Source organism: Calonectris borealis, chromosome W, assembly GCF_964195595.1.
Source record: "Calonectris borealis chromosome W, bCalBor7.hap1.2, whole genome shotgun sequence".
In the NCBI taxonomy this organism is placed as follows: domain Eukaryota; kingdom Metazoa; phylum Chordata; class Aves; order Procellariiformes; family Procellariidae; genus Calonectris; species Calonectris borealis.
The window spans coordinates 28,051,433-28,072,529 of NC_134351.1; the positions used below are offsets into that span (position 1 = coordinate 28,051,433).

The 21,097-nt window shown below is 43.2% G+C and overlaps 1 protein-coding gene across 1 annotated transcript in view; it reads right to left on the reverse strand.

The window, feature by feature from the left end:
- The window catches only part of LOC142075028 (nuclear factor 1 B-type-like), a 349,790-nt gene that overhangs the window by 92,708 nt on the left and 235,985 nt on the right, over positions 1 to 21,097 (reverse strand). The window contains exons 4-6 of the mRNA XM_075136017.1: positions 13,861 to 13,929; positions 11,093 to 11,213; positions 5,272 to 5,390 (exon numbers count right to left, since the gene is read on the reverse strand). Coding sequence (XP_074992118.1) covers positions 5,272 to 5,390; positions 11,093 to 11,213; positions 13,861 to 13,929 — 309 coding nt within the window. The remainder of the gene's footprint in view (positions 1 to 5,271; positions 5,391 to 11,092; positions 11,214 to 13,860; positions 13,930 to 21,097) is intronic.

Genomic DNA, 21,097 nt, shown 5'->3' on the forward strand with positions numbered 1-21,097 from the left:
GGGCCACTGAGGAACATCAAAACAACCAGCAGGTGGACCAGGCTGCTAAGATTGAGGTGGCTCAGGTGGATTTGGACTGGCAATATAAAGGTGAATTATTTATAGCTCAGTGGGCCCATGATGCCTCAGGCCATCGAGGAAGAGACGCAACATATAGATGGGCTCGTGATCGAGGGGTGGACTTGACCATGGACGCTATTGCACAGGTTATCCATTAATGTGAAACGTGCGCTGCAATCAAGCAAGCCAAGCGAGTAAAGCCTCTTTGGTATGGAGGACGATGGTTGAAATATAAATATGGGGAGGCCTGGCAGATTGATTATATCACGCTCCCACAAACCTGCCACGGCAAGCGCTATGTGCTCACCATGGTGGAAGTAACCACAGGATGGCTGGAAACATATACTGTGCCCCATGCCACTGCCCGGAACACCATCCTGGGCCTTGAAAAGCAAGTCCTATGGTGACATGGCACCCCAGAAAGAATCGAGTCATTTCCGAAACACCCTCATAGACACCTGGGCCAAAGAGCATGGCATTGAGTGGGTATATCACATCCCCTACCATGCACCAGCCTCCGGAAAAATTGAAGGATACAACGGGCTGCTAAAGACTACGCTGAGAGCAATGGGTGGTGGGACATTCAAGCATTGGGACACACATTTAGCAAAAGCCACCTGGTTAGTCAACACCAGGGGATCTGTCACTCGAGCTGACCCTGCCCAATCGAAACCCTTACGTACTGTAGAGGGGGATAAAGTCCCTGTCGTGCACATAAGAAATATGCTGGGGAAGACAGTCTGGGTTGCTCCTGCCTCTGGCAAGGGAAAACCCATCCATGGGATTTCTTTTGCTCAAGGACCTGGGTGCACGTGGTGGGTAATGCGAAAGGATGGGGAAGTCCGGTGTGTACCTCAAGGGGATTTAATTTTAGGTGAAAATCGCGTATGAACTGAATTGTATTATGTAATTACTATATAGTACTGTATGTCATCACTTCTATGGTTACTATATGCCATATTAACAGTATTACAGTAAGAATCACCCAGATTAATGTAGAATGAACTCCAATGAAACTGAGCAAAGTGCAACGATGATAGAACCAGACGAGCACCCAGAATCGGCCACAGCATGCAACAATCCAACACCACACACCATCTCTCCTGCCGTGAAAGACTGTTATGACAGATGGAGCCCAATGTCATGGACTAAATGAACTCAACGGACATTTTAGAGGGATGGCCCATGGACTAAGGGAATGATATCTCTGTGTGTGTATATATCAAAAGGCAGGGAAAAAGTGGTGATGACTAATTGGAATGTATTGGAAAATGTGAGACCTAGGCATGATGTAGATGGTATAGAATAAGGGGTGGATACTGTCCTGGTTCCGGATGGGACAGAGTTAACTTTCTTCCCAGTAGCTTGGGGGGTGTGCTGTGTTTTGTGTTTGGTATGAGAGGAGTGTTGATGGCCCATTGATGCTTTGGCGGTTGCTGGGTGGTGCTTGCACTGGGGGGGAGCACAGCTGGGGTGGTGGACCCAGCTGGCCAATGGGGTGTTCTATACCATGTGACATCATGCTCAGTATAAAAACCAGGGGTGTGGGGGGGCTCGCCCCCGTTCGTGACACGTGGTTGTCGGTCGGTGAGCAGTTGCATTGTGCATCCCTGCTTTGTGTATTCTGTTATTGTTGTTGTTCTCATTGTTATTATTACTGTTCTACTTCGTTTTATTTCAATTATTAAACTGTTTTTATCTCAACCCGGGAGCTTTCCTACTTGTGCCCTCCCGATTCTCTCCCCCATCCTACCAGAGTGGGGGGGTGTTCGAGCGGCTGCGTGGGGTTTATTTGCTGGCTGGGGTTAAACCACGACAAGTACAAAAGGTTTATTCTTCCCAACTATAATGGTCTCCAAAGCAGACAGTGGTATTCCTGTTCCTTCACAGGAAGGGTCAAACATCTTAAAGGACAGACAAAATAAAATGCCTCAAAGTCTCACTCAAAGATAACCTCACTGCCAAGTGTTTAAGGGTCTGAGTTATAAACGCCCACGACACCTAGCAATGCCGTAGAATACGATATACATGGAAGAATGTTGACTTATCTCCTACAAGCAGAAATATGTTGAAATACATTAATTCAAGCCTCTCTTTCATTCATTCTCTCTTTCTCATTTTTCAGAGTTCTCTGGTGTGTGAAACATAAAGAGGGCCAAAGGTACTTTCAATCCAAAAATCTACCTACCTAATGGCAAAGGTTTCTTTGTAAAACTACTTAATCAATCTGAACAATAAAATTGTTTGCTACTATTAAAATAAAGAAGCCCAGTAAAAAGCAAACAAGCCAAGAGTCTATTCATAGAGCATAGTTCTTTGCAGCAAAAATGACCAGTGGATAAGAAGGAACTGAGATAGCTGGAGACTGCAGAGATCAACTGTTAAGATCTGCATCAGCTGAACTGGGGCACAGGCAGTCCAAGAGGCACTGCATTTCTAGGAAGCCCTTATAGCTCACTCAGCAGCACAAGAGAACTGTGTTTCACAAATGGGGATATGTAGAGGCCGCTTCTGAGAAGAACACTAGGACTATTTTTCCCACAACCACAAAGATTTATTTAACATCCTCCCCCCCAACAAAAGCAGAAGTACAATACTGTCTCATTAAAAATGGCAATAAAAGTGTGAAGGCAAAAGAGACCACAATCACAAAGAAGAATGTTTTGACTAGGACACCTTCTGGGGACTGAAGAACAATTCTGTTGCCTTGCTGTTTTTATGTCTGGTTACATAAAGCCACAGGCTACATTTTTTAAATTCGGTGTTTAATGCTGAAAACACATTAAAAAAATACAATAGACCCATGAGAAGGAAAGTACAGAAAAATGAAGAAAAACAAACAAACCTAGTCTCTTGAAACAACTTGGTGAGAAAGGAAGCTAACAAAAAGACAGCCTAACGATGAGAACATAAATGGACTCCTCCCATATTCAAGTAATGAAATACAGAGTTAAAATATGAAAGTCGGGAGAAAAAGATTAAAAAGGGTATCAACAGACCAAGTATTGTGAAAAAAAAAATGCAGCTGAATTAAATTGTTGAACACGTTATCATGTACACAAAGATCAAAGAAAGCCTGAAGGCAGAAAAGACATAAGCAAAAAACTCCTAAGACAAGATAAAAACCAAGAGCGCCTCAAAGAGTCAACCAAAACCAAAGAGGTGAGAGGAATGGTGAGCAGTGTGTCGAGAAGGTGGCAAACATCAGGAAGAGCAAAAAGCAAGGAACTGCATATCTTTTTCACTTTTACACACTGAGCTACATATTTCAGATTCTAAAAAAAAAAAACAAAACCAAAAAACCCAAACCGCACCCTACAGAACCTCAAACATAGGACCCGTTAAACTAACCAGTGCACAAATGCCTATATGTCCAAATATTCTTTCGCATCACAAGAAGGAGGGAAAAGTCTGCACTGACAGTAAGGTTTATGAAACATAGAAAGTTATGACAATTAAATTTACTCTTTTGGCAGTCGATTTTCTTCTCCAAACATGTTCTTTGTTTCCGATTATCCAAAGTACAGAAACATATCAGCACACTTGAACATACAGATGTAGTCCCCCAGAGCTACATGAGGGTTCCTAAGAGAAAGCCTTAGGCCTATTCTCAGACACATTATAGGTATACAGTATGGACTAAATCCACATACAAGAGGCTATATCAGTGTAAAATTCCAACAGCTGAGTAAATTATTGCTTTCTTAGTAAAGTATGGAGACACCTTGGGTTTTTTACTCAAGTTATTTTATTCATAATGCCACTGTAATGATCTTTTATACAATATGCACAATATAGATTACTTCATTGGATATTGTCTACCTGGACTTCAGTAGGGCCTTTGACACTGTCTCCCATAAGATTCTCATAGAGAAGCTGTTGATGTACAGGCTTGGACAGTGAGGCTGGTTGAAAAACTGACTGAATAGCCAGGTCCAGAGGGTGGTGATCAGTGGCACAAAGTCTAGTTGGAGGCCAGTAAATAGCAGTGGAACCCAGGGGTCAATACTGGGTCCGATCCTGTTCAACATCTTCATTATTGATCTGGATGAGGGGGGCAGAGTGTACCCTCAGCAAGTTTGCTGATGACACAAAACCGGGAGGAGTGGTGGATACCCCAGAGGGTTGTGCTGCCATCCAGAGGGACCTCGACAGACTGCAGAAATGGGCTGACAGGAACCTCATACAGTTCAGTAAGAGGAAGTGCAAAGTCCTGCACCTGAGGAGGAACAACCCCATGCACCAATATATGCTGGGGGCCAACCAGCTGGAAAGCAGCTTGGCAGAAAAGGACCTGGGGGTCTAGGTGGACACCAAGTTGAACATAAGCCAGCAATGTGCCCTTGCCACAAAGACGACCAATTGTATCCTGGGCTGCATGAGGAGTGTTGCCAGCAGGTCGAGGGAGGTGATCCTTCCCCTCTACTCAGCACTGGTGAGGCCACACCGGGAGTCCTGTGTCCAGTTCTAGGCTTCCCAGTACAAGAGAGATAATGGACATACTGGAGAGAGTCCAACGAAGGGCCACAAAGATGATTGAAGGGACTGGAGCATCTCTCCTATGAGGAAAGGCTGACGGAGCTGGGACTGTTTAGCCTGGAGAAGAGAAGGCTCGGGGGGGGACCTTATTAATGTATAGCAATACCTGAAGGGAGGGTGCAAAGAAGATGGAGCCAGGCTCTTTTCAGTGGTACCCAGTGACCAGAGGCAATGGGCACAGACTGAAACACAGGAGGTTCTGTCTGAACATCAGGAAACACTTTTTTACTGTGAGGGTGACTGAGCACTGGAACAGGTTGCCCAGAGAGGTTGTGGAGTCTCCATCCTTGGAGATATTAAAAAAAAAAATCTAGACACAGTCCTGTGGAACTGGCTGTAGGTGGCCCTGCTTGAGCAGGGGGATTGGACCAGATGACCTCCGGAGGTCCCTGACAATCTCAATCATTCTGTGACTCATTTGCAATATTTTGATAACAGTATTACAGTCAACCAGGTGGAAAAAGTTATGTGACTTTTCATACTATGCACCTTTGATTGCTGTTTCTTTAATTACATTAAAAAAACCTCAACAAATATACTACACAGAAAAAACAAGATTCTCTTAGAAAGTATCATTTAAAAAGAGCATTTTATTGCAATAACTGAGAGATAGATGTGGAGATTTATTAAATGTTTCAAAACTTTGAGGCAAAATGGTCCCATAATACTCACCTGGATCTCTCTCATGCCACGTCTGACTCCCAGCAGCTGGTGAATTTGGAGAAGGATAAAAGTCTCCTGTTGGACTCGGTTCCATATTTTCATCTATGGAAATAGTTTTGGACCGCTTGCTGTTGATATAATGAAAGATTTGGCAGTAAATATTATATGCAGTTAATAGTGGTACATTTTCATTTCAACAGTTGTGGTCTTTGGATTTCAACAACTGTAACCCAGGCATAAAAAGCAAAAGTTGCAAATTTTAAATCTGACACATTTTAATATTACATATGTAATCGTGACTAATGCAGGTATGCGCTTACATTTATCATGTCTTTACATTTTGGATATGGCATGAATGGATGATATGCAAAACCCCTATAGGTTCTAAGTCTACCAGCATTCAGTTACACAGCCAAGGATCCAGTTCCTGTGACATGCTATAAAATGGTTTGTACTGGGTCTGGCTGGAATGGAGTTAATTTTCTTCACAGCAGCCCACATAGTGCTGTGTTTTGGATTTGTGACCTAAACAGTGCTGATAACACACCAATGTTTTAGCTATTGCTGAACAGTGCTTGCACAGCGCCAAGGCCTTCTCTGGTTCTCTCTCTGCCCCCACAATGAGTAGGCTGGGGGGTGGGCAAGAGGTTGGGAGGGGACACAGCCAGGACAGCTGACCCCAACTGGCCAAAGAGCTATTCCATACCATGTAACGTCAGCTAGGGGGGAGTTTTTCCAAAGCAGTCATTGCTCGGAGACTGGCTGGGCATTGATATGCTGGTGGTGAGTAAATTTTTTTGCATGACTTATTTCTTTTCTTTTTTTTCCTTCACTTATTAAACTGTCTTCATCTCAAACCACAATTTTTTTGTCCTCGCTCTTGCCCTTCCAATTCTCTCCCGCATCCCGCTGTCGGGGGGAGTGAGTGAGTGACAGGGTGGAGGCTTACCTGCCAGTCAGGGTCAACTCACCACAGTCCTTTTCGGTGCCCAACGTGTGGCCAAAGGGTTTTGAGATAACAATAGATTTGATCGGGGTGTGCTAGACAGAATTTATAGTTGTGATACCTGTTTAGCTGTTGCTTGGCAAGTTGTTACTTGCTGTTGCTGGTCATGATGTTGACTTATTTGTTCTCAACACTGGTTTATGTTTCCTTACCTGCTCTGTGGCATGCTCCCTCTCTTGCTGTACATCAGATTTCATGGCTTGTTAATGGCTGCTTTCAGCTTTTGCAGTTTGTTGTGCTGCTTGTCACTTTGTTTTGCTTTGCCTGGGAGAGCTATGATAAAAGCACTGGCCTCGAGCCTAATCTGGTATTTGGGTCCTGCATTGCTTCCATCTCCAGGAACCATCTCGTGGAGACAATTAACAATTGCACCTTTCTCCTCTCCTCCTCTGGGAGCCACTTTGTGGGGGAAACAAAGAATGGCACCTCACCATTCTCCTGCGGGGTAGATGTTTTCTGCCTTGTTACAATGGCTGTTCAGTTTCTTAAACATCCTTGGGCAACCAGAATGCTCGTATTGGTGTGTGCCACGAATCTGATTCTGGCTTTTCCTAAGGTTAACCAACTGGTTGGGAATGCCACACAAGGATGTGCCCTGTGGCAGTTGAGTCATGGGTGGCAAGGTGCGTGGGAGATTTTGGGCAGGTACCTAGAGTGGTTTTCACCTCCAATGGTCTGGGACTTCACGCACGAACAGACGTGGAATCCCGTTGAAGTGGCAGACCACTTGAAGAAAGGATGCTTTGCCTATGCCAAAGAGACACAATGTCTTGCATTGTGCTGGGGCCTGGCCTACACCTACCGAGCCTCTGTTCAGCACCCTCAAGGGGGCAAGAGGGTCTCTGGATCTGAGGACATATAAACGGGCACTGTGGCTAAGCCAGAGACCCAACCCTCGACTATAACAGTCAAGAAGAAACAATGGAAGCAGTAGGTGCACAAGTCCATGGGACCCAATGAGATCCATCCGTGGGTCCTGAAGGAACTGGCGGATGAAGTTGCTAAGCCACTATCCATCGTATTTGAGAAGTCGTAGCAGTCCAGTGAAGTTCCTGCTGACTGGAAAAGGGGAAACATAATCCCCATTTTTAAAAAGGGAAAAAAGGAAGACCTGGGGAACTACAGGCCAGTCGGTCTCACCTCTGTGCCTGGGAAGATCATGGAACAGATCCTCCTGGAAGCTATGCTAAGACACATGGAGGACAGGGAGGTGATTCGAGACAGCCAGCATGGCTTCACCAAGGGCAAGTCCTGCCTGACCAACCTAGTGGCCTTCTATGATGGAGTGACTACAGCAGTGGACATGGGAAGGGCTATGGATGTCGTCTATCTGGACCTCTGTAAGGCCTTTGACACGGTCCCCCACAAAATCCTTCCCTCTAAACTGGAGAGGTATGGATTTGATAGGTGGACTGTCCGGTGGGTGAGGAATTGGTTGGATGGTTGCATCCAGAGGGTAGTGGTCAACAGCTCAATGTCCAGATGGAGATCGGTGATGAGTGGTGTCCCGCAGGGGTCCGTATTGGGACGGGTACTGTTTAATATCTTCATCAATGACATAGACAGTGGGATTGAGTGCATGTGCAGCAAGTTTGCAGATGACACCAAATTGGGCAGGAGTGTCGATCTGCTTGAGGGTAGGAAGGGTCTACAGAGGGATCTGAACAGGCTGGATCGATGGGCCGAGGCCAACTGTATGAGATTCAACAAGGCCAAGTGCCGGGTCCTGCACTTCGGCCACAATAACCCCATGCAACGCTACAGGCTTGGGGAAGAGTGGCTGGAAAGCCTGGGGGTGCTGGTTGACAGCCGGCTGAACATGAGCCAGCAGTGTGCCCAGGTGGCCAAGAAGACCAATGGCATCCTGGCCTGTATCAGAAATAGTGTGGCCAGCAGGAGTAGGGAGGTGATTGTGCCCCTGTACTCGGCAGTGGTGAGGCCGCACCTCGAATACTGTGTTCAGTTTTGGGCTCCTCACTACAAGAAAGACATTGAGGTGCTGGCGCGTGTCCAAAGAAGAGCAACGAAGCTGGTGAAGGGTCTGGAGAACAAGTCTTATGAGGAGTGGCTGAGGGAACTGGGACTGTTTAGCCTGGAGAAAAGGCTGAGGGGAGACCTCATCGCTCTCTACAACTACCTGAAAGGAGGTTGTAGCGAGGTGGGTGTCGGTCTCTTTTTCCAGGTAGCAAGTGATAGGACAAGAGGAAACGGCCTCAAGTTGCACCAGGGGAGGTTTAGATTGGACATTAGGAAAAATTTCTTTACTGAAAGAGTGGTCAGGCCTTGGAACAGGCTGCCCAGGGAAGTGGTTGAGTCACCATCCCTGGAGGTATTTAAAAGACGTATAGACGTGGCGCTTAGGGACATGGTTTAGTGGTGGACTTGGAAGTGTTAGGTTAACGGTTGGACTCGATGATCTTTAAGGTCTTTTCCAACCTAAATGATTCTATGATTCGAAGGTATCCCCTCCGGAAGATCTTGTAAACTACTGAGTCAGGTGGACCACCACTGAGGAAGTTATCCAGTATCTGAGGGAATCAGCAGTGGTGGAGGTGGTCTACAGCAACCTGGACAATAACCGAGCCTCCATAGACCCGGATGAAGTCCAGTGCACATGGTCCATATGGCAGAAGTTTGTACAGAGCACACCAACATCGTACACCAGCTCCCCGCAGATAATGGATTGGACAGACATTGAGGCACCAACTGTGGATAGACCGGCCTGCCAGCTCTGGTGATTCAAAGAGAATCTCTCTTCCTCCCCAACCCTATAAGCCTGTGTCTTGACTGTGGAGAAACTGTGCCAACAGGTCCAGCAATTTAAAGAGAATATCTATTCCTCCTCGCCCCTACAGGCCGGCGTCTCAGCTATCAAGACTGCCATATGGAGTCAGCATTTGTCTGCTCAAGGGTGACACCGCATAGAATCATAGAATCATAGAATAGTTTGGATTGGAAGGGCCCACATTTTCCCTAGTCTTCCTTTATCCCCAACGTACCTATAGAAGCTTTTCTTGTTGCCCTTGACATCCCTGGCCAGATTTAATTCTATCAGGGCTTTAGCTTTCCTAACCTGATCCCTGGCTGCTCAGACAATTTCTCTGTATTCCTCCCAGGCTACCTGTCCTTGCTTCCACCCTCTGTAGGCTTCCTTTTTGTGTTTGAGTGTGTCCAGGAGCTCCTTGTTCATCCGTGCAGGCCTCCTGGCGTTTTTGCCTGACTTCCTCTTTGTTGGGATGCATCGCTCCTGAGCTTGGAGGAGGTGATCCTTGAATATTAACCAGCTTTCTCGGGCCCCTCTTCCCTCTAGGGCTTTGTCCCATGGCACTCTGCCAAGCAGATCCCTGAAGAGGCCAAAGTCTGCTCTCCTGAAGTCCAGGGTAGTGAGCATGCCACACTATGGTTCTATCCATGCGACACAGGGAGGACATGAGGAAGCAGGATGGTGTACCTACCTCAAATGTAGCAGCTCAGGTACGTGAACTGCAAGGAAAAACAGCAGCCAAAAAGGGTCCATCCTGGAAGATTACTGCTCCTGTTGCTGTTGAGCAATTCTGCAGACACGGTAGAAGAAGGGCTGATCCTCCTTCTAATCCTAATGAAGGGACTTCTGGTTTGCAATTACAGGAGTCACGTAATGAATGCTCTGACCAGGAATAGAGGGGCCCTGCCTCCGGCCAGGCAGAGGAAAGGGACAAACAGTTTTACTAGACTGTGTGGATTTGATGGCCTGGCACATCAAACCAAGGGGAGTACAAGGCTCTGGCGGACATGGGTGCACAGTGTACCCTAATGCCATCAGGGTAAAAGAGGGAAGAACCCATCTGGATTTTTACCCACTTGGTGGGTAATAAGGAAGGATGGGGATCCTGTCTCACTACTCGGATACTTCCTGGTTCACTGAAGGTGCAGAATCCTGCAGTATGAGAGATTCCATAGTATTTGTGATATTATGGTATAATAGGATAGCTTCAGAAAACAAAGGTATTCCAGGGAGTAACACCACCACATTATTCTACAATTGTAATGAGAGTAGAGCAGATTCTTCAGCTCTGTGGTATTACTTGCGTCTCTGAAAGTATGAAAGGAGTGTTTCTCAGAGTTGGGGGGGAGGGGCACAGGGGACAGCAACCACACCCAAGTGTGCCAAAGCAAGGAAGAAGTGGCCTCTTGAGGCCAAATCTCACTGTATTAGATGCATGGAGAACCTCAAAAAATGATCAGTTGTGATAATAAAAATATGATGATGATGGTTGGCAAGTATTTTGCCAACCCTTATTTAAAGGGTGAAGAAACACACTTTCATATAGCAGTGGTAATGCTATGAATATAGACCACTTGTGATTAACCCTGGTTGCTTAAAGTATCCTAAAACCTATTCCAAACAAAACAAAATCTTTCCTAACATAACAATCAAGAAGGAAAGCCAAGAAGGAGCCCTCAAAGACAGGTTTTATGCATAAAATTAGCTACTAATATTATACACTAAGTATTCTCCAAGCCATAAGATCTTTTTGTTATTGAGCATCAGTTTCAGGGCAGCTAACACTGATTTCTTAATAGATCATTAGTAATTGTTTCAAAACCTGACAGAAAGGTCATTATCTGTGATAATACAGATGACACACAGTTATGTCACCATTTCAAATTATAGGAGATTTTTTTTTCCTAAGTTACTTATCTATATATGATAGACTATAAGCATCCTACTTGACAAAAATCATTGAAAATTCAGAAAACATTATGCTGTTGATAGCATTTGGGAATTACTTTTCCCACACTGTTAATGTTGGCTTCACATCAATATTTATTTAATGGTTTTACCTGCTTGGTGGAGAGGACAGTGACGTCTCTAGATTTACACCCAAGTTCATGTCATGGTAATATAGATGGCTCGGAAGCTCTCCAAATGGGAAGTTCACACCAGTTCCCTGGGTTATAGGTGCTGGAAAAATACATCACTGAGAAGAGTGAAAGCTAATCTCTAATGTTTTTTACCATCTTTTCATTTCTTAACACTGGGGAAAAAACCATGATGTTATTACATGTTTTCTCTCTCCCACATAAATCAAGTTCTATCAATGTTTATATATCTTAAAAATTAATCTCCTCCCAAACCCCTAGAAATCCCTTGATGGTTATGCAGACTTAACATATTTATGTAAATAATTGTTTCAATGTGAAGGAGTGAAAAAAAAACATGACATGAAGGTATTATTATTTGTACAAAAAGTGATCTTCTGCATTGAGACCATATGGTAGTGCTTCCCTTTTCTTTTGCTCAATGACAGAGATGGTGCTTTGCTTATGTATACCTACATGCAAACACACATACACTCAGTGTTACCTTCACCTCCTTACAGAGGCACTGAGTATTTTAGCATTTCAAGAATAAATTCTATGTTGTGGTATATTTACCTTTGTTCACTCTGTACATTGTTCATGTTAACTACCTTTGACACTTAAAAGAATAATTGCATGTTGTGTAAGATCTGAAAGTTTGTATTTTTCCTGACAGTTAAAAAACACAATTCTTTTGTGACCCAAACTTAAAACAACAACAATAACAACAACCCCCCCCTACACAACCATGCACACCCACCCCCCCATGGTTAAGAAATCCCACAAAAGTCACAATATTAGAGTCATAGAATGGTTTGGGTTGGAAGGGATCTTTTAAAGACCATCTAGTCCAACCGCCCTGCCATGGGCAGGGACATCTTTCACTAGATCAGGTTCCTCAAAGCCCCATCCAACCTGACCTTGAACACTTCCAGAGATGGGGCATCCACAACTTCTCTGGGCAACCTGCTCCAGTGTCTCACCACCCTCATCGTAAAACATTTCCTTATGTCCAACCTAAATCAGCCCTCTTTCAGTTTAAAACCGTTGCCCCTTGTCCTCTCACTACAGGCTCTGGTAAAAAGTCTCTCTCCATCTTTCTTATAAGCATCCTTTAAGTATTGAAAGGCCACAATAAGGTCTCCCCGGAGCCTTCTCTTCCCCAGGCTGAACAACCCCAACTCTCTCAGCCTTTCTTCATAGGAGAGGTGTTCCATCCCCCTGATCATTTTTGTGACCATCCTCTGGGCCCGCTCTAACAGGTCCATGTCTGTCTTGTACTGAGGACCCCAGAGCTGGATGCAGTACTCCAGGTGGGATCTCACGAGAGCGGAGTAGAGCAGAAGTATATTATGTGCAACAGTCAGCAGCAGAAGGTATGATTTCATAAGGTAACTACAATACTGATACATTTTAAAGTATTTGCCCACTTAAAGAATTTAAACACCTGTCAATTACAAGTAAATCTGAATTTCATATATTCAAATCCTCAACTTCCTCAAAATGACATGACTATGTCTTGAGCAAACACACCCCACACCCCCCCCCAACATTGTGTCTTAACACTGCAGGATCACACTGTTCAGTATTTTGCTGATGCAACAAAAAAAACCATTATAATTGCTAGAAGTTAATTCTTGACCATAGTGAAGGAAGGTAAAATGACACCTTAAGCCTTGCTAAGTTAATTAAATTCTTAAGCATCCTGTCCTCATATAAATTAGTTCCCATGTAAGATCTAGGACAGATAGTTTTGGATAGTTCTGTCTCATTTTTGTTCTTGCTGTCATCTAATCATGAAAAATTTTCCTGGACCATTCCATTGTCATCATCTTGGCAATATATTATGTCATCACTGCAAACACTTCTACACATCACTTTCAAATTTGTTTTTGTTTTTTAATGAAATCTTGAAATACATTAAATAGCATTTATACTAATGGGGGGTGGTGCTGAAAAAGCAGTGAAAATTGAAAACATGCATTGTTTTTATGCCACAGCATTACAGTAAGTTTTTAGATGTAAATAAAACAGGTCTTCAATCTACATTCATTATATATAAAATTTTTTCCTTTTCATCTACAACAAAAGCTTTTTCTGCCCTTTGATATTTGTATGTGATGCTATCTCTCTTTTGTGTCTTTGTGTGGTTTTGTGTGTGCTGGTGTTCATATTCTTTCCAACCCCAAAATAAACTATTGCAATTAAAAACTCAATTAGTACAGGAAGTGCTATAAATAAGAGAAATAGACAAGCCTATAATACATTAGTCATCCTCCCTATCCTTGCTATGATGTAATTTTCCTTTAAGAGGTATGAATTAGAAAACAAACTAAGAGAAAAGAATGATCAGATGGTTCACAGAATTCAAAGATGTGCAGAATAACCTGAAAAAGTTGAAATTCCAACAAATAAGTTTCATTACCTATGGTAATTTTGTTAACATATCAGTCCATGAAGTTGTGCACGAGAACACGCAACAAATTCATTCAGTTTTTAAATAAGAGATTTCAAACCATATTTGAAGAGACAAAGAAAGCCTTCTACCCATGTTTTTATAAATGCATGCAAGGAACCATAAAATTGTGCTCAAAGTTATAAAATTCTGCACAACAATAAGCATTTTCTACCCATCTTTGGTCCCAAAACAAACTCCATTCTAATCAATAGAAAACCTTCACTTTATTTCAGTAGGCTTTTGATACAGTTCTTAGCATGTGTTAAATCATTAAATGTAATGCTTAACTTACTTTTAGATACCCTCACAAGTTCTGACACATTGAACACTCCAGATTTTATAAAACTATCTTCAAGGTACACTGAAAGAGATCACAATACCATAATCAGTATAATTAGAAGAAAAATAAATATACAGAAATACACACAGTATATAACAACAGTATAAACATAGAAAGTTCAAAAGTTACACCAAAATACACTGAAAGGAGAACACAGGATGAAATAAGAGCTGAAATGCAAATAGAGGTGTAAAAAAATTTGAGTCTAGTCTGTAGGAAAAGAGATTCCTTAATATGTTTATGAAAATTAGCAAGCAGTATGATGAGTTCCTAGTTAGTCATCTGAAAAAAACCTATATAAAAATCAGTTTCTTTATTTTCGTTTTTAATTTTTATGTCAGTATCAAACTAAGATCATTATTGACAGGACAAGGCAGTTTCATTATAGGATTGTTGTGGTTTAACCCGGCAGGCAGCCAAACACCACACAGCCGCTCGCTCACTCCCCCCACCTCCAGTGGGATGGGGGAGAGAATCGAAAAAAAAAGTAAAATTCATGGATTGAGATAAAGACAGTTTAATAGAACAGAAAAGGAAGGGATAATAATAATAATAATAATAATAATAATAAAAGAATATACAAAATAAGTGAAGCACAATGCAATTGCTCACCACCTGCCGACCGATGCCCAGCCAGTCCCCGAGCAGCAATCGCTGCTCCCCAACCAACTCCCCCTAGCTTATATAGAGCATGACATCATATGGTATGGAATACCCTGTTGGCCAGTTGGGCCAGCTGTCCCGGCTATGCTCCCTCCCAGCTTCTTGTGCACCTGGCAGAGCATGGGAAGCTGAAAAATCCTTGACTAGGGTAAACACTACTTAGCAACAATGAAAACATCAGTGTGTTATCAACATTCTTCTCATACTAAATCCAAAACACAGCACTATACCAGCTACTAGGAAGAAAATTAACTCTATCCCAGCCGAAACCAGGACAAGGATAGTCAGTAATCCATTTCTGTTGAACAGCTTTTTTGCTTAAATCTTGTCCTGTTGCTAGTGACTTCATATTATCACCTTAGATACTGAATCTTCACTTGAGACTGAAGAGTGTTTTACTGTTGATGTCAATGAAAGCAAGAACTGAGCAATAAAGCTGTTCCCTATTCAAACAGTGGTCTTTTTACTTACATGCTGAAATATAGATTTAGCATTTTACATTTAGGCAACCAGGTTTTACTAGTTAATAGTGTTACCATTTTGGCATTTGTTTACTTATTCCAAGATAGGCCGTTGTCATTTATTTTCCCTGACGCAGAAATTCAGACACATTTTGGAGTAGTGCAATGAAGTAACAACATATATTGATCGATTTCATTATCAGCTATCCCAGTAATGTAGCTACATACCTTTTATATAGACAATTGAGAAACCAAGCCTTCCATGGATGTCTCTTATCTGTAATTATTAAATAAACTGATATGGCTACATAAGCTGATATGTCTGAACTTGAGATTACATGACATGATGACCTTTATAAGTATGAATACAGTCCATTTATCTTTAGAATTATTGGGATTTATATGCTGTATGCATCACTACTCCACTACTATTACATTACTGAGAATTTGCTTTTACAAAGAGGATATGCGTGTATGGTATTCATGTGGGACAGCACACTAAGCATTGCTTACTGTGGTTTGTATAAAGTAAAATATAGTCTCCTTGCTCATTTAAAAGTGCATTTTTGGTTTGGAAATTACCAAACTTATGTTCCAAGTGTTTGAATGTGTAATACTAGCATCATAAATACACACAAAAAATATAGATGCACCTAGTGGAATATTTATCAGTATAGAAAATATGACATCCCTTTTCTCTTAAAGTATCTTTTAGCAACTACTGCTTTATCATCAAATAATTTAGCATAATAGCACCACTATAATCAGAGACATGACTTTAAGAGTAGTACACTTAAGAGATCTGTCCTTCGGTATACTTGGAGAAGTCTATGCTTACTTTTCTGGAGCAAGCAAGGAGGGGAGAGAGAGAGGAGTTTCTGCTGATTTTCAGTCTTACTAGTCCTGCAGAGCTGAGTCAGCCAGAATCCCTAACATTATTTACTAGCATATGTATAAATGGTGCATCTGACAATGCAAGCTGAAAAATGTGAACGCATCCAATTGAGTGCAAACTTGGCAGCCTTCTCTAACATCTATTATGCTACATCTGTTACAACTATAAGCCAGTGTGAAAAGAACAGAAGACACACATAAAAATGGAAACAATTTCATATTGTAAAAGGCCACAGGAGCAATTCCAAGTCAACCTTCCAGAGCTGAAAAGCCACTAATAAGTGGAGCTGCAGTAGACATATAGAGTACCATAAAACTATTGAGTCTACTGAATTATTTCGAATGATGCTCTGACAGAGTCATGATGTCTCCATCTTCAAGTTGATGCCATATGATATCACTGTATCTATTTTCATTAGTAGTTTTGTAAATCTTCCCCTTTCACATACTTCTTTTCATGTTCCCTCCCTGCTCTTATTTTTAACAGCTTCTCTCAAGTTTTTCCACTTTTTTCTCTCTATTCTCATTCTCCTAGAAGTTGCAGGCATCTCTGCAATTTTCTTCATCTCCAAGATGACATAGTTTGAAATTACTCAAACTATCACTGCAGTGAGAACAATCCCCAAGGCTCATTTTATTTAGAGAAAAAAAATCCTATAGGAGTTTTCTATATGTATTATTTCAGGCCTTCTCATAAATTTAGTTTTCCATGTTGGCAATGCTAAGGGTACCCACATAATGTAAAGGGCAATAGGAAGGTTTTCTCCTTGTGATAGTAAAGCAGCAGCAGAGAAAGAGTTTTGTGACTGCATGGCATCACTATTTATCATCACACACACACACACACACACACACACACGGACAAGATAAAACTGGCCATATGCTGCAGAGCGATGGTCTCTATCTATCACCCTGCAAATTTCACCCCTGCTGTGGATGAGCTACAAATAATCATAACCATAGATATATACAAATACTTTGCCCGGCATTAGGAAAGAGCAAGAAGACATGCAGATGTTAATGACGACGACACCCGATTTCATCTTTATCTAATATAACAAAACATTATGAAAATTTTGAAGTTAAAACACAGCAACCATAAACACTATATTTTACAGTTATTGAGCTATTGCATTCTGAGCCTTATGTTCTAATAGGGAAGGTGGATTCCAATGATGTCTTTGAGTACAGAAAAACACGCACAGTATGTTTTGCCGCTAAACTGGAGACATATGAGTTTGATGGATGGATCATTAGATGGATAAGGAATTGGCTGGATGACTGCGTCCAAAGAGTTACAGTCAATGGCTCAATGTCCAAGTGGAAACCAGTAAGGAGTGGTGTCCCTCAAGGGTCCGTACTGGGACCAATACTATTTAATATCTTCATCAACAACATAGACTGTGGGATTGAGTGCACCCTCAGCAAGTTTGCGGATGACACCAAGCTGAGTGGTGCAGTTGATTCGCTTGAGGGAAGGGATGCCATCCAGAGGGACCTTGACAGGCTTGAGGAGCGGGCCCATGGGAACCTCCTGAAGTTCAACAAGGCCAAGTGCAAGTGTGGAAAAGAATTGTGGAGTTGGGAGTTTCGGCCAAGATAAGACAGGAATTCGGCCTGTGCGCTGAGAACTAGCAGACGCGCACATACGCCTGAGATAAGACCTGAACACCTGGCTTAGTTGTCTCCTCTGTAAGGAAACTGAAAACATCAAGAGAATTATGTAACTGGTTAACCGTGAGAATAAGCGGATCTGAGAGCAGTCGTGTGGATCTTTGCCAAAAGGAAGAGAGACTGGTTTTCTTAGTTAATAAGGGATACGAATCGGGTGATGATTGGGGGAGACAGTGGGACCTCCCCGTTATGGTAGAGGATATATTCTCCTGTATTGTAACAATAAAGGATTCTGCGCATGCTTATGTGAGAGTCCGTGCAATCATACACCACAAATGGCGCCCAACGTGGGGCACGATTGAAAAAAAAAAAAAAAAGACGATGACCTGAAGAAAGAAGGTCTTGAAGAAAGGAAATAGAAATATCCAGTGGTGTACCCCTGTTGAGCTGGACGGAGGATAAACAGAGGATCAACATATCGAGCTCGATTCATCACCGGTCGCAGGACGATTCAGGTGAGCAGCCGCGGGGAAGTTATACGAACTTTATACATTAGTCATAGGGCAGTCGGCATCTCAGTCACAGAAGCTTCAACTTGAAATATTTCAACGTATTTTAAAGGAACAAGGTTTTAAGGTCGCTCCAATACAATTGGTGAGACTCCTTGCGTGGGTCCGGGATCACTGCCCTTGGTTCCCTTCTGTAGGAACGGCCGGGTGTTATGATTTAAAGCAATGGCAAAAAGTGGGTGAGGAATTACAGACTAAACAGATTTTGCAACTAGAAGTTCCAGAGGGAATATTGATTACCTGGCGAGTTGTGTATACGGCTCTGCAAAAGTTACACCTTGCCGAGCAGGTGTTGCAAAATGTGACTGATCCAGCAATACCGGGGGGTGAATCAAAAGATGCGGAAGATTCGTTGGAACTGTTGGCTCCTGATGAAACTGTAATGCCTCACGCGGAGCCCCCGCCTCTGAAGGATGATTCGGAGCCAGACGATCCCTTTGACATGGGCTCAATAGACCCGAGAGCCTGATTTATACCCTCCACTCTCGCCAGTTAAAGCAATGGCTGCATCTGCGCCAACGGCGGATGAAATTTTACAGCGACAGAGACAAAAGACACTTTCTCGGTTGTCCGTCGTGAAACCACCACCATTTGCGCCTTCCCCCCCCGAGGAGATCCACTGCAGGGATCCGCACCCCCCCACCACATATCAGCCTTTAGGTACGGTAGCGCCAAGGCTGTCCTTTGATGAGTGTCATACGGAGGCATTAAAAAAGGGGGATATAACGCTTCTCCAGGCAATGCCTGTAATTTATCGACCTGGCAGAGCGCCAGAGTATGCTCATTTACCATATGAGGTGATTAAGGAGGTACGCAAATCGATAAAGGAGTACGGGTTACAGGCTTCATTTACTATAAACTTATTGCAAGCAATAGGGGAATCGTATACGATGACTCCTTTAGATTGGAAATCAATACTATGCCTTGTTTTGTCAGCGGTGCAGTATTCTGTGTGGTTTTTTGAGTATCGTGAACTTGTTATTGCAAAGGTAATGGACAACTTGGACAATTTGCAACTACCCTATGGGCGAGATGAAATGTTAGGTGAAGGGAATTGGGCATCACCTGCTGCACAAGCCGCCTTGCCCCGTGAACTGCTTACACAGGCGGCTGATTTGGCTATGAAAGCATTAAGGCGAGTGCCGGATTCTGGCAAGCCGGAATCATCATTTGCTACGATCCGGCAAGGGGCGCAAGAACCCTATGTGCAATCTTTAGATTGATTACAAACTGCTATACAACATCAGATAGAGTCTCCTGAAGCTGCCGAGTTGTTGCTTTTTCAGCTTGCAATTGAGAATGCTAATTCTGATTCTAGAAAAGCCATAGACCCCGTTCGGAATCGGGCAAAGACTTTAACTGATTTGATCAGAGCTTGTCAAAATGTGGGGTCAGAACAGTTTAAAGCGGAGATATTAGCAGCGGCATTGGCTCAACAACTAACGGTGGCTCGAGCGGCGACTAAGTGTTTTGTATGTGGCCAGGAAGGTCATATTAAAAAAGATTGCCCCAGAGCAAGACGAGGAACAAAGGGCCAAATTAAAGGTCCCGCTCAGCTGTGTCCTCATTGTCAGAAGGGATATCACTGGGGTAACCAATGTCGATCCAAATTTGATAAGGATGGTAACCTGCTCCCGGGACTGATGCAGGGAAACGGGAGGAGGGGCGCGAGGTCCGGCGCCCCGAGAACCTTCAACAGGACCCCGATTTCAGGGCCGGTGGCTCAAGCCTCAACCTGGGCGGTGAATTCGCACGAAGTAAATGTGAACAATTGCCAACCGTCCATGCCCTTAAGCCAGCTACGTTCGGAAGCGCCAGGTTGGATCTGGCCACCAGCCAATCAACAGTAATACGAGATCAATCTGTTAACATACTCCCCACCGGAGTGTATGGTCCTTTACCAGCAGGGTTTTGTGCCTTATTGATAGGACGTTCCTCAACCTCCAAGGCAGGACTTTTTGTTCTTCCTGGGGTGATTGATACTGATTATACTGGGGAAATTAAAATTATGGCTTGGACTCCTACTCCTCCGTGTACTGTTCCCGCGGGGGAGCGCATTGCTCAGCTAATTTTGTTACCTAATGTTCAAAGGGAGAAGGGAGATCCTGTATTAGGCCAGCAGAGGGTGTCAGCAGGATTTGGAAGCACAGGTTTGCCTCAAATATTCTGGACTCAAAAGATAACTACGGGTCAGCCTATGTTGATGTGTAAAGTAAATGGCCGTGCTTTTACTGGACTGGTGGATACAGGGGCGGATGTCTCGATAATTCAGAGATCTGAATGGCCCTCTGATTGGCCATTAGTACAAGTTTTTGCTGCCGTTACCGGAGTTGGTGGTACCCAAATACCACGGCAGAGCTTGCATTCTTTACTGGTGGAAGGTCCGGAAAATAAACATGCCATGCTGAAACCCTATGTTTTAAATGTCCCATGTACCCTATGGGGACGTGATCTGTTGCAACAATGGAATGTAGCACTTACGACACATTTTTAATGAAGGCCACTGAAGTACAGCCGCGCCTGAAGCTGACTTGGCTTACAGACAAGCCAGTGTGGGTTGATCAGTGGCCTTTGAAAGGTGAGCGGCTAGAAAAAGCTTGGGAATTAGTACAGGAGCAATTACAATTAGGACACACAGTGCCATCCACCAGTCCTTGGAACACGCCTATTTTTGTCATACCTAAAAAATCAGGGAAATGGAGATTGTTACAGGATTTGCGAGCTATTAATGCCGTTATGGTATCCATGGGGGCCTTGCAGCCCGGGACCCCAAATCCTACCATGATCCCTGATGATTGGCATTTAAAAGTTATTGATCTCAAAGACTGCTTTTTTACAATTTATTTACACCCAGAGGATTGTATTCGGTTTGCTTTTTCTGTTCCTACAGTTAGCAATGATCGACCTATGCAACGGTTCCATTGGGTTGTTTTACCTCAAGGCATGAAGAATAGTCCTACCATTTGTCAAATAGTGGTGGGAGAGGCA